Source organism: Mytilus galloprovincialis, chromosome 8, assembly GCF_965363235.1.
Source record: "Mytilus galloprovincialis chromosome 8, xbMytGall1.hap1.1, whole genome shotgun sequence".
Classification (NCBI taxonomy): Eukaryota; Metazoa; Mollusca; class Bivalvia; order Mytilida; family Mytilidae; genus Mytilus; species Mytilus galloprovincialis.
In genome coordinates, this window is record NC_134845.1 from 5,237,788 (window position 1) to 5,252,485 (window position 14,698).

General features: G+C 33.0%; 1 protein-coding gene across 2 annotated transcripts in view; it reads left to right on the plus strand.

The window, feature by feature from the left end:
* The window catches only part of LOC143084922 (transcriptional regulator ATRX-like), a 61,428-nt gene that overhangs the window by 23,173 nt on the left and 23,557 nt on the right, over positions 1-14,698 (plus strand). For both annotated transcript variants that reach the window (XM_076260987.1, XM_076260988.1), the window contains exons 11-15: positions 670-847; positions 8,511-8,751; positions 9,153-9,350; positions 13,025-13,178; positions 13,662-13,777. In XM_076260987.1, the coding sequence (XP_076117102.1) occupies positions 670-847; positions 8,511-8,751; positions 9,153-9,350; positions 13,025-13,178; positions 13,662-13,777 (887 nt within the window). The remainder of the gene's footprint in view (positions 1-669; positions 848-8,510; positions 8,752-9,152; positions 9,351-13,024; positions 13,179-13,661; positions 13,778-14,698) is intronic.

A 14,698-nucleotide genomic window follows, 5' to 3' on the forward strand; every position in this document is an offset into this window, starting at 1 on the left:
ATTTTTACTAACATTTTCCACTGAAACTTCTTGGACAAGTTCATTATAGATAGAGATAATTGTAAGCAGCAAGAATGTTCAGTAAAGTAAGATGTACAAACACATCACCATCACCAAAACACAATTTTGTCATGAATCTATCTGCGTCCTTTGTTTAATATTCACATATACCAAGGTGAGCGACACAGGCTCTTTAGAGCATCTAGTTGTGTATTATTCTCTCACTTAAGAATTTTCCATGCCAAGTCACGGCAATGGGGGGTTTAAGTGTTAATCTTGTCAGTACTTCCCAAAATAAGTTTCTATTCTCTAACTTTAGTTTTGCCTCAATCAAATGTTCAGAAAAAGTAAACTACATGTATATGCTTCTTTACTTAAAATACACACATTAGGTATGAATTTGGATGGTTTTACTTTTACCATTTTTGAGGTATGCCTATTTATTATGTTATGCAAGCTGGGGCATCATTTGTGTCCCATGGACACAGTCCCATTTATTTCCTTTATTTAACCCTATGCAATAACTGCCTTAGTCCTATCATGTTAAGCTGTTATCCAGGAAAGTCAGTTGTCTTTGCTTGCAAAAGTAATGAAAACCCTCAAAATTGTAGCTTTAACCCTGGTGATACAGTAAAAGGAATCTTACTAAATAATAATATTTGTTTTTAGAAATAGTTTTGTCACCAAGGAAACAGAAAAAAGGTGATAAAAAGAAAGGAAAGTCAGAATCAGGCAGTAACACAGAGGAAGAAGAAGTAATTCCACCAAAGAAAAAGAGATTGAGAAGTAGTCTTTTGGATGCTAAATTATCTGACAGCGAATCAGATTTTCAACCTGTCAAAAAACGGTAAGTTGAAACTTTTATCTGTCATATTTCTTAATAAAGGATAACTGTCTTATCTCAAAAAGAAAAAAAAAGTCTGATTAAACTTATAATATTTAAAACATGATTTCAGCCTCTGAGATTGGTCTTTTTGAAATTGAAGTTTTTAGGATCAATCTTCTGCAGATTTTTGAAAAGTCATAAACCTCAAGTTGCTGTTATTGATCTAAACAAACACACACATTATAATATCTAACACAAATAAAAATAGATTTTTATCAGTAAACTTATATCCAATCCAGGGCTTCCAAAACGGTCATATATTCTGGACAATTGTATAATGTCCGGTAAAAGTCTGGATGGGCAAAGCATGAAACAGTCATCTACTTTATAGTTTTCAAGGTTTTATCGGTCATTTTAACATAATTCACGATCTTTTTGACCCAACCTTTTACCTTTAACATCCACACATTTCCAGTCATTAAAGTGACATGATGATTAATTACCATCAAAACAACCCCTAAATCAATACTTTCTAATTTTAATCAAGGCTAATTAGTTGTTGGACAGCTGAAATCGACCTGTTCAGGTGACAGGTAACTATTTTCAGTACCCGACATCATATAAATTGATCGCTCTATTCACAATTATTTTCTTACATTTCAACGGTTTAAAATATCTAATTGGGCCAAAAATAAAATATTGTTTGTTTCCCCTCACACGACCGACCCGGTAAAATCATCGCGACCCGAAAAATTTTATTGGCCATTCTTGTCCACTATTTTTTTTTTTTGCTATGTTGGTTATTGGTGTTATCTTTCCGATGCTGTAGTCAACGAGCGTTGGTTTTTGGTGATACCTTTCCGATGCTGTAGTCAAAGAACGTTTTAAATCAAGGCATTTTTGCAAGGAAGCGCCTACATGATTCGGAATCATGGAAACAAACAAAATGCTTTGCCACACGATTTGTTTGCAAGGGTGATCTTTTTTGAAAATAAAAAAAACCTGAAGCACCTTTCAACCCGCTGAGTGCATCTTGATTTGCTTTGTGTCTAACCTCTGTTCCTGTTTGAAGGATAAAATCTTAAAGACTTTGAGTAAAAATGGTCTCAGGGTTCGTACGGGGCATGGAATCCTGGAAAAGTCATGGATTTTTATTTAGGGGGGGAAAGGCCTTTAAAAGTCATGGAAAGCTATATTTTAGTGACAAGTCCTTGAATAGTCATGGAAAATGATTATTTGCACTGTAATCTTTATTGCACGTCTTCAAACATCTAAAATTAAATGATCCCCGTAGTTTTTGTCGAAACTGTTTCTTTTTCGAATGCTAGAAACAAGGCCCCAGTTGTGGTAAGTGTAAAATGAGAATTTAAAATTCATTTCTTCAAAATTGTTTATAAAAATATGCAACCGCATCTGGTTCCCTTCATAGTGCAATTTGCTTTAACAGTATTGAAATAAGAAACCAGCTATTGGAATATTCGAAAACGAAGTTATTGCTACCAAACAGCCGTTGAAAAACACTTTTTATGATAATGTATGGATAGAGGAGCTGAAATGATAAGAGTCTTACATATAGTAAAGAGCAATTTTTCATACAAAAGTTGTGAGGATATCGTCTTGTTATTTAAGAATATGTTTCTGGATAGTAGACAAATGTCACTTCTGAAATGGCAATGATGCCTCTAAGTGGGAATGCGATAGTTTTTTGTCTACAATGTATTATCTGTTTGATGAAAGTCCAACCAGTCAAGAGGATTATGCCAAAAAACCTTTTCTAATACTTTGTTTATTAAAATATTTCAAAATTTGTATATATTCTTTTATACTGTAAAAAGAGGCAGAACATATACCAAAGGGGACATTCAAATGAGTGTGTAGGTCATACTCTTTCATAGAATCTTTTATAACAAGGAGGTCTACATCATTGTTAGCAAACTTAACTCAGTATTGTCATTCATAAATATGTTGGTATTTCTCATTGTGTTTCAGTGCAATTGTGTCATTATTGGATGTTAAAAAGATTGTTTATTCAGTTGCATGGAAATGACACAAAAGCATGTTTATAGCATTAGGGATGACTTTTTGGTCTATAGTTTTGGGGTATGGAAATTTCATAAAACATCCTTGAAAAGTCATGGAAAAGTCATGGAAAAATGGAACTTAAAGGGAAACTTCGCAAAAAAATCAAAAATTGATATTATGTCCATTCTATATAAAAAGGCTCAAATTTATAGATATTAAAGTTTTATTCCGCTAGATAAGAGATCAACATCGATTTTAAAATTTAAGTATCAATTTTCTACGCTCCGCCATCTTGTCATCTTCTACGATTATAATCACGATATGTCTATAAAACACAAAGGACCAAAACTACAGTAACCGATGTAGTCGTAATTGCGTGTCGATATCTTGTCAATCGTACGATTGTTTTATCTGACTAACTATAAACTTGATACGGAAAATGTTCTTATTTTTTTTTAAATGACCATTATTATATATCTGTTATTTTTAAACTGTTAATATTGGAATTAGTTAAAGAGTCACAGTTCAAATAATAAATAAGTGTTCCGTGAAAATTGTTTTCAAAAATCTAATTCGTTCATAATTCTTTAAAGTAATAAACTTTATTCAAATAAATTCGGATCTTTCCTCATCTGATCACCAGCATTACTCCCAAAGGTATTGTGAGGGGTGTGAGGACTCAGGTGACACGTCCGGGTATTCAAGCGATTTCCTGTCGGGCTTGTAAGTTCATGCATCGTTTCACTTCTGTAGGTATTGATCAGTGTACACGGCAGACTTATAACTTTCCATTTTGAACTATCAGGTGTATAATACACATCTCTGTCTTGTGTGTCCGAAAGTGATATGATGCCAATAATTTAACTCGTACGCTTGTTTATAAATAACATTTCTGGTGTAAAGAATATTATTTATGAAAATATAAAAAATAACACAAAAAAAAAAAAAAAGATTTGAAGAAATAAAAATCTATATACATATTTTTTCCGAGGGTTAATTTGGGAAAATGTAATTTGTCAATTATAGTAAAGGACAGACTGGTACATACCAAAAATATTGATTTAAAAAATGTACGCACTTGTCGATGTTGGCTTATACGCCTGGATAGAAAGTTACGGAACTATAGTGCAATTTAAAATATATACATGTATCAGACTATATTGTATACCAAAAGAAGAAGAAGAAGAAGAAGAAGAAGAAGAAGAAGAAGAAGAAGAAGAGAACCAGTTTGATTTAAATACAGGTCGATATATATCTTGCTTTGGTTCATCGAAGTTATGAACATAGTAAAATCCCAGTTTTATGTATCAATTAGATTGTTCTCGAATAAAGGAAGAAATTCGTCACAATTGTTCCGACATTCATGTAAAATATATGCAACTGGACGTACACTAATAATCCCAAAGGGGTGTGAGTATTTTCTAGGAAAACTATTGAGTATTAAAGTTTCAAATCAATTTCGGGATTTATTTTCTTTCTTGCCGTGATATGATAGCAATTTAAAGAATAAACTGCTTGTTCGCTTTAGCGGTATCAGAGACATGTATATATGTCTCTGGCGGTATTCTTGCCAGTTGAACAGCCTTATAAGTTACATTCAAAAATAGGGAAAGATGACATAAAATTCGCTGTCTTTTGTTTTTGAACATCGTTGGTCAAATAGATAGAGTATTATACGTTGTGAGACGAGGACTATTTCAACAAATACTATAAATACAATTGGAAGTTTTCGTTTTTTGCAATTTGAGAGTAAATGATGTATCAAACGTTCAAGAATACGCATGTAAAATGTGTCACTGGATATAAAAAAAAATCAATCTCAAAACCTACTTCCGTATGGAACTTCCCCTTTCAGTGACCTGCAAATTTAACAGATGATACACTTTATAAGATTTGCATGTCCAACAACGACCCACTACTCTACATGTGTTACTGACAGCCTAAGATAGTAATTCTTCTGTTAGGTCAATTCTCTTTCGAACAATACCAGAAAACATGGAAAATAAGTTCTTTAAATTTTGACTCTGGAATTAACACCATTTTTTCGTGCGACAAACTTTATTTCTGGCGATGAGCAGACATGGACGGAAAACAATAAACAGATAGGTTTAATATTTGTTCATTCATTTAACATGTATAATATGAATACGATTGTACTTAAAAAAAACTTATATAGTTAGTTTCAAGAACAACCGGGTTCAGACAAACTGTTATGAAATCGATGCTGTTACTTATGCATTCACCCAATTCAATATTACGATCAAAGAGAGTAAATTAGTGGCAACATAGACATTCCGTTAATAACGGCATAAGTATGCAGTTAGTACACGAACACCAATCTGTGTTTTAAAAACTAGCGATGGTTGCTAAGGATATCTTGATTTCGGGAACTTTCTGCAGCTCAAGTTCCATTTTATGGAGCTCTTCTTCGGTATACCCTGGCTCTAGTGCGTACCAAATATGACCATACTCGTCAAAATCTGACTCTTTTGACTGACTGGAACCACTGTTATAGTACTATCATTCTCCGAACAAGATATTTTTATTTATGATTTTATGATAAATTTTTGGACCATATATAAACTGCTCTATAAAAACAAGCACGCAAAAATCATAAGATAGAAATATAAGTAATATGTGAGTAAAGTTAATTGAATCATTTAAGTTAATATCCTTTGGGCTCGAATGTAGTTAACTAATAAATGTGTTTTATAGGATAGCTCAAATCCTCATCCAAATAATATAATCTAGTATATGTAATAAAACCCTTCCTACTACACCGAGTTTTAATGCCAAGCGGTAGACATATTTTAGGTACCAATTAAGTAATTGAATGAGTAATAGATAACAATAATTAATCATGAATGTGCAAAGATTTAAAAACAAAAGTATTTTTCTTTGTTCGTACATATTATACTCCGCTTCGGTAGATTTATCTACTTATCTTCAGATAGTTTCAGATATACATTAATACATGGTTTTCAAAAGTCTAAATGTAAGTGTTCTCGTACATTTTTTGCCTAATAAAGAAAATCAAAATGCTTTGGTAAAGCTATTTCTAATTCCCCCTTTTTAATGAGACATACATCAAGGACAAGAGGTGTATATCATTTCATTCTGACACATGAATTAAGTTTCCCGTCTTTACCGAAAATTGTTTAAATTTTATTACTTAGTAAATTAATTTATTTGAATTGAAATAAATGATACAGCAAATATAATTAAATAATTCCACGGCGATCTATTTTTATTTGTAACAAACTTGAAACTTGAATTAGTATTATAGATGTGTATATTGAATGCTCCCTTGTTTTATAATCCACTGATCCGAAAAGACAGTCACACCTGGCAAGGTGTGCCCTAGAGGCGTGGTTAAATACCGAAGTGCAAATAACAATTTACCTTTCAACAAGCCATCTAAGAGTATTCAATTTGCCACAGAACCGTGAATACACACATCGTATAAATCTAGTCAAAGCAGAGATAGTAAAAGGTCAATAAGAGTACACCAACATATTGTCTTTACAGATTATTGTACTTTAATTTGTTCACCTCATATATCAGTCCGAAAATGCATTAATTAATAAATTTATAACTTTTTTGGTTGTCTACTAAAATAATTTGAATATATACGTTTAACATAGAAAATTTATCTCATGAATGTGTACAATTGCACGTCTGTGCGTCTTATCTTCTTATTATCGGATGTTTATTAGATAAACCATAAGTCATCGGCGCGCTTACGATTACGTTTAAATATCATTAAAAACCAAGACTTTTACTGATTGTATTTTAAATCCCGGCATGCAAAAACCAGGAGAAAACGTCACGACCTACAGGAAGTAGTTAAAAAAATTTCATTAATTGTTGAATTTCTCCTTTATTACTGGACATATAGCGATAAAACTTTGTGAATATATATATTTTGTCATAATGAACATATTTAAACCATAAGAAAAAAATCGCGAATTTTCCCTTTAAAAGGTGTATGAACCCTGTGGTCTGAATCGTGCTTTAAAATTTATCTACTTTGTCTTTAAACAGGTTGGGCACAAGTCAGGAAATGTTGGATACATGTATTCCCTGCTTTCAGGGAACGTCCCTGTTTTCTGGTGTAAAAAAAAAAACAGTTTAAATGGGATTTCCTTTTTTAATTTATGGCATGAACATTACAAAAGGGCACGTTTTAATGTTATAACTAGTACTGCATCAGTAGAATTCATAAATAATTATTAAAAGTATTTTAGGAAATACAAAATATGAATATAAAGTGAAGCCTTGTTTACTTCTAGAACTCGAAAAACATACAAATCTTTGTTTAGTAATCAATTGACCAAGCTGCATGATCCAGGTGTAACTGAACATAACTAAATTATGTTCACTTCTATTGAAAATTTTGATTCACTGAATTTTAATTCCCAAGTGATTTACATACATGTATCTTTTTGTCATCTCATAATTGATGATCAAGGTATGAATTGGTGAACAAAGGAATTGTTTTGTTGTGAGTTGTGCATCAAATTAGACTTGAAATAAGGTTGATTTTTTAACTAAAAAAACACTTGCTATCATTAAGCATTGTTATCACAAGTAGAATATGCGCTTTTGTAAATTTCATTATATTGAATGAATAGGAAATTAAGGAGGTCCCTGTATACTGTTTTTTTAACACCAGAAAGCTGGGTTGTACACTGAATTAGAATACAAGGAATACCCCACTTTTCTTCACTTGAGCCTTACCTGTTGAATTTTATACAAATTCAATATAAAAAACCTATCAAGGAATAAAATAAAATAATTTGCCTACCTACCTACCCATACCCTAACAACCTCAGTCGGGTGAGGGGAAACAAAGATATTTTTAATGTTGGCCTTGATATAGTCCAAAAGATTAAAATTATAAGAAATACGTTTATAAACTAAACATGATTTGATGAAAATTTTTTAAAAGTTTCAAATGAAAAATCGTCAGAACTACTTTGTATGAACGAGAACATGTGTGTGCATGTGCACAGGTGGGAAATTTAATATGCATCCTACATTTCTTCAAAAATGCTAAAATTATCATTGATACCTGTATCTAACGTTCATTTCAAGTATTTGGTTGAAAAAATAACGTGGAAAGAGCTTCTTCACTCAGTCGTGCTTTGTAATCGTACACAGATTTTACGTATCTGTTTATGGTCCATGTTTACCTTGTCAAGTCAACATCTGGTTTTAGGAAAATGTGATTTTAAAAACGAAAGTAAAGCTTTTGACAACGTCATTTTGCACAAATAAAGAGTCTATGGCAAATATGGGCACGCTGATGTGCACACTTTGAATGATGCACTGCCAATTTAACAGTTTATGTGAGAACATCAAATTCATATCAAAGTTTTTTTTAATCTAATGTCAATCATTTGGATGGCCATCTGATTACCATAATTGCCTTTTGTGACTTGGTCTTGTGGACTAAAATCGGGATCAGATATAAAATGTCCGGGCTGGCTTAAATATTTTTGGAAGCCCTCATCCAATGCCCCAAACATGTTATATCTAATTTTGTGGTTATTCCAAATTTTTTAAGATCTGGAAAAAATTGACCCATCAATTTCTTGGCAGAACAATGTAGACAACTCTGGTTTTATGTGTGTTGATGGGTAACATTATATATCTGTAGAAAGAAGAGGAAGGCAAGTTCTTCAGAGGACAAATCTGATAACAGTTCTGATTCTGATAATGAGTTTATTGCTCTGGGCAAAAAGGGAAAAGGGAAAAAAAAGAAAAATCAGAAAAAGAAAGATGGCACTGGAAAGAAAAGAAAACGGATAAAGAAAGTCGATTCTTCTGATGAAGGTGGAGAAGACTCGGCCAATGAAACAGACGCTGATAGTGATGAATTAGAAGAGATGAAAAATAAGGTTGGTTAATAGCTTTTTCTAAATGTTGGGTTATTGTTCAAGAAAGTAAGGTCCATGATCTGCTATTTGTAATTGGATTTCATAAGGATTTTTGACTTAATATTGATTTGGGGATATACTGTTGACAGCTGTCAAACAGTGTCAGTGCTTTAACTCATGAACCGTTCAAGCAAAGCTTTTTGAATTAAAATTTGTTGTTACTGGTGACAAAATTGAGGTCATGTTCAATATTTTTACTGTTTAGGAGTTATGGTCCTTGTAATATTAAAAATTGCCAGGACACAAATAAGTGTAAAAAATCTGGTTTGCTGTCACTCTGACAGCATCTTGTTATTTGATATTTTGTAAATATTTATGTAAAGCAATTATCTCATTGAATTAAGTATAAATTATTTTTGTAGAAAAAAAGAAAAAGGAAGAAGAAAGGAGAGGAAGACTCTGAAGAAGACCAAGATGAAGACGATGATGGATCACCAAGTAAAGCTAAGAGGAAGGACATCAGGAAGTTAATCACTAGCAAAAAACTCAAGGATACCACTAAGGCTGCTTCTAGAGCTGAGGAGGAAAGGCGGGAGAGGATCAGAGAAAAACAGAGAAAGGTAGGACATAGATAGAAGATATGGTATGAGACAACTCTATTTGAGTCACAATGTGTAGAAAGTGAACAATTATAGGTCAAAGTACATCTTCGACGCAGTGCCTTGGCTCACACTGAACTACAAGCTATAAAGGACCCAAAAAAATAATTAGCCTTTCAAAACATGTCTGTTGGTGTCAATGGACTTATTAATTAGGCATACAGAATTTATAGGTACATTAGGTCATTCTTAACAGAATATAATTCTGTAAATTTAGAAAAAAAATGTCATCATATATTTTTATACGACCGCAAAAATTTTAATTTTTTGGTCGTATATTGCTATCACGTTGGCGTCGTCGTCGTCGTCGTCCGAATACTTTTAGTTTTCGCACTCTAACTTTAGTAAAAGTGAATAGAAATCAATGAAATTTTAACACAAGGTTTCTGACCACAAAAGGAAGGTTGGGATTGATTTTGGGAGTTTTGGTCCCAACATTTAAGGAATTAGGGGTCAAAAAGGGCCCAAATAAGCATTTTCTTGGTTTTCGCACTATAACTTTAGTTTAAGTGAATAGAAATCTATGAAATTTTGACACAAGGTTTATGACCACAAAAGGACGGTTAGGATTGATTTTGGGAGTTTTGGTTCCAACAGTTTAGGAATTAAGGGCCAAAAAGGGCCCAAATAAGCATTATTCTTGGTTTTCGCACAATAACTTTAGTAAAATAAATAGAAATCAATGAAATTTAAACACAAGGTTTATGACCACAAAAGGACGGTTGGGATTGATTTTGGGAGTTTTGGTTCCAACAGTTTAGGAATTAAGGGCCAAAAAAGTGCCCAAATAAGCATTATTCTTGGTTTTCGCACAATAACTTTAGTAAAATAAATAGAAATCAATGAAATTTAAACACAAGGTTTATGACCATAAAAGGAAGGTTGGGTTTGATTTTGGGAGTTTTGGTCCCAACAGTTTAGGAATAAGGGGCCCAAAGGGTCCAAAATTGAACTTTGTGTGATTTCATCAAAAATTGAATAATTGGGGTTCTTTGATATGCCGAATCTAACTATGTATGTAGATTCTTAATTTTTGGTCCCGTTTTAAAATTGGTCTACATTAAGGTCCAAAGGGTCCAGAATTAAACTTAGTTTGATTTTAACAAAAATTGAATCCTTGGGGTTCTTTGTTATTATGAATTTAAAAATGTACTTAGATTTTTGTCGAGCCTGCAACTTTTGTTGCAGAAAGCTCGACATAGGGATAGTGATCCGGCGGCGGCGGCTACGGCGGCGGCGTTAGCTCACTTCTTAAAAGCTTTATATTTTAGAAGGTAGAAGACCTGGATACTTCATACTTTGTATATAGATGCTTCATGTTACGAAGTTTCCGTCAGTCAGATGTCCAATGTCCTTGACCTCATTTTCATGGTTCAGTGACCACTTGAAAAAAAAGTTCAAATTTTTTGTAATGTTGAATTCTCTCTTATTATAAGTAATAGGATAACTATATTTGATATGTGCGTACCTTGCAAGGTCCTCATGTCTGTCAGACAGTTTTCACTTGGCCTCGACCTCATTTCATGGATCAGTGAACAAGGTTAAGTTTTGGTGGTCAAGTCCATATCTCAGATACTATAAGCAATAGGGCTAGTATATTCGGTGTATGGAAGGACTGTAAGGTGTACATGTCTAACTGGCAGGTGTCATCTGACCTTGACCTCATTTTCATGGTTCAGTGGTTATAGTTAAATTTTTGTGTTTTGGTCTGTTTTTCTCATACTATATGCAATAGGTCTACTATATTTGTTGTATGGAATGATTGTAAGGTGTACATATCTAGCGGGCAGATGTCATGTGACCCTGACCTCATTTTCATGGTTCAGTGGTCAAAGTTAAGTTTTTGAGTTTTGGGCTTTTTATCTAATACTATATGCCATAGGTCAACTATATTTGGTGTATGGAAATATATTATGATCTTTATGTCAGTCACGCAGGTTTTATTTGACCCTGACCTCATGTTCACGGTTCATTGCACAGTGTTATGTTTTTGTGTTTTGGTCTATTTTTCTTAAACTATAAGTAATGGGTCAACTATATATGTTGTATAGAAGCATTGTTAGCTGTACATGTCTGCCTGGCATGTTTCATCTGACCTTGACCTCATTTTCAAGGTTCATTGGTCTTTGTTTAGTTATCTTGGTTAATGTTAAGAATATGTGACAGTTGTAATAAAGCTTAGCTTTCTACCTAGGACTATCAACATAATATCAATCATTAGTATAGAAGGCGAGACATTTCAGCGTGTGCACTCTTGTTAATTATTGGCCTAGTTTTCAAGTTGGTCCAAATGGGGGTCCAAAATTAAACTTTGTTTGATTTCATCAAAAATTGAATAAATGGGTTCTTTGATATGCCAAATCTAACTGTGTATGTAGATTCTTAATTTTTGGTCCAGTTTTCAAATTGGTCTACATTAAGGTCCAAAGGGTCCAAAATTAAACTAAGTTTGATTTTAACAAAAATTAAATTCTTGGGCTTATTTGATATGCTTTATCTAAACATGTACTTTGATTTTTGATTATGGGCCCAGTTTTCAAGTTGGTCCAAATCAGGATTCCATATCAAGTATTGTACAATAGCAAGAAATTTTTAATTGCACAGTATTGCACAATAGCAAGAAATATCTAATTGCACAATATTGTGCAATAGCAATTAATTTTCAATTGGAGTTATCTTTCTTTGTATAGAATAGTAGTTGATAATATATGTTGGAAATTTGCCAGACATGACTATGATGTCATTTTCTATTTTTATTTGCCAATAACTTTATGTAAATAACTTCATTGGAAATTTGCCAATATAAAATGTTGCTGATGAAGTTTTTTTATTGTTTTATACAATAAACAATGTATATTCACTTTTACTACCAACCAATCTTTACCATTCAGTGATAACAAGCACTTTATTTTACATTTTAATATTTTATGATGTATTTAAAAGAGTAGTTATTGTTGCAAACTCCATTAGAAATTTGAATTGATATCAGTTTTCGAAAAAGGGAAACGGGGATGTGAAGAAAAAAAATGGGGGGGGGGGGGGGGGGGTAAATTTTCCTCATTTCAGATTTCATAAATAAACAGAAAATTTCTTCAAACAATTTTTTGAGAGGATTAATATTCAACAGCATAGTGAATTGCTCAAAGGCAAAAAAAAATTTTTTTAAGTTCATTAGACCACATTCATTCTGTGTCAGAAACCTATGCTGTGTCAACTATTTAATTTTAAATTTAAATAAGTTTGAAGAAGAAATCTTTAATTGATTTGTAAAATCTTGACATTTGTTTTGTGTAAAAAAAACCATGTAATGTCAAAAATTTGATCACAATCCAAATTCAGAGCTGTATCAAGCTTGAATGTTTTGTCCATACTTGCCCCAACTGTTCAGGGTTCGACCTTTGCGGTCGTATAAAGCTGCGCCCTGCGGAGCACCTGGTTGCAATTATTAAAAGGTGAACATAAGTATGGGAACAATAATTGCTATTATAGAAAATTCGGCATAGAATTAATGTCATGTTTTAATATCTGCCAAACCATTCTGGTCACATTTACTAGAATAATATAAACATTGTTGAACAGTAGTACTGTAAAAATCTATTCCATGGTTTATTGAAAGATACTGTTATTATTTTTAGTATAACAACATAATACAGGAAGTGGATGAGTCTTCACCAACCAAATGTCCAATCACCAAACAGCTGATTCTAGAGAGAGAGGACAAAACAAATGAACCTATACTAGAAGTAGACCAGGACCTTGTGGCTAAACTGAAACCACATCAGGTGGAAGGTAATAAACTTAGGACTAGAATCTCTGTCAAAATAATAAGGTGAAAAGATATGAAAGTGGCAAAAAAAAAATTAATGGAAGGTATTGCCAATTCAATGGCCAAATGAAAAAAAAGACAGATTACAAACAACAGTCTACAAGACACTACACATGAAACTAATTAAATACTGAGATAAACATACACAATCAAAAAGGAAGAGTAGGCATAACTCACTCCACTAGAAGCACCTGTTGTGGTGTTTCACTGTAAATGGCCATGAGGGGTGAAATGTGTGTCGGGTTACAGATAATCAAATACTGAGAAAAACATACACCATCAAAAACTCACTCCACATGAGGGCTGAAATGTGTGTCAGGTTACAGATAATCAAATAAGGGTCTGTCAAATGTATGATATGATTTTCAAATTGTCTTTTTCAATTGGTCATATCATGTGGCTTATGCAATTGTTTGTAGTCAACAGCAATTTTTGATATTTTCCAGCTGTTGAGTTTTTATGGAACTGTACTGTAGAAAGTTTAAAGATGCTTAAAGAAGACAAGACTGAAGGTGCTGGCTGTATACTGGCTCATTGTATGGGGCTGGGTAAAACTCTATCTGTAAGTTCAAAGTTTTAAGAAGGGGTCATAAGGTGCTTGCTATATATTCGCTAATTGCATGGGGCTGGGTAAAACTCTATCTGTAAGTTCAGTTTTACAAAGGGTTGGAGGGTTTTGGCTGTATATTGGCTCATTGTATGGGGCTGGGTAAAACTCTATCTGTAAGTTCAGTTTTACAAAGGGGTGGAGGGTTTTGACTGTATATTGGCTCATTGCATGGGTCTGGGTAAAACTCTATCTGTAAGTTCAGTTTTACAAAGGGGTGGAGGGTTTTGACTGTATATTGGTTCATTGCATGGGTCTGGGTAAAACTCTATCTGTAAGTTCAGTTTTACAAAGGGATGGAGGGTTTTGGTTGTATATTGGCTCATTGCATGGGTCTGGGTAAAACTCTATCTGTAAGTTCAGTTTTACAAAGGGGTGGAGGATTTTGGCTGTATATTGGCTCATTGCATGGGTCTGGGTAAAACTCTATCTGTAAGTTCAGTTTTACAAAGGGTTGGAGGGTTTTGGCTGTATATTGCAATTGGCTCATTGCATGGGTCTAGGTACAACTCTTATATGTAAGTTCAAATAGAACATTTGTACTTCTTTGAATATTGAAATTTGTGGTTTATCTTTACCCATTAAATCAAGGAACTTTTGTATGCAACAAATATTTGTTTGTAACACAAACGTTTTGTCTGGACATTCAGGTAGTTATTCTATGTATGATTGCCAGTATATGTTTTAGTTGTAGGGGTTCTTTTTTAAGACCTCACACCCTAAATTTTCAGTTCAATCAAGAGTTTGAGACAAAGTCCCAGTATCAATACATATGAAAATAAGGAAGAGTTGTATGAATGGCAATGAGACATTCTATCAGAAGGACTGTAAACAATCCATTAATCATTTATTATTGATTTGGAGTGCCTTTAAACC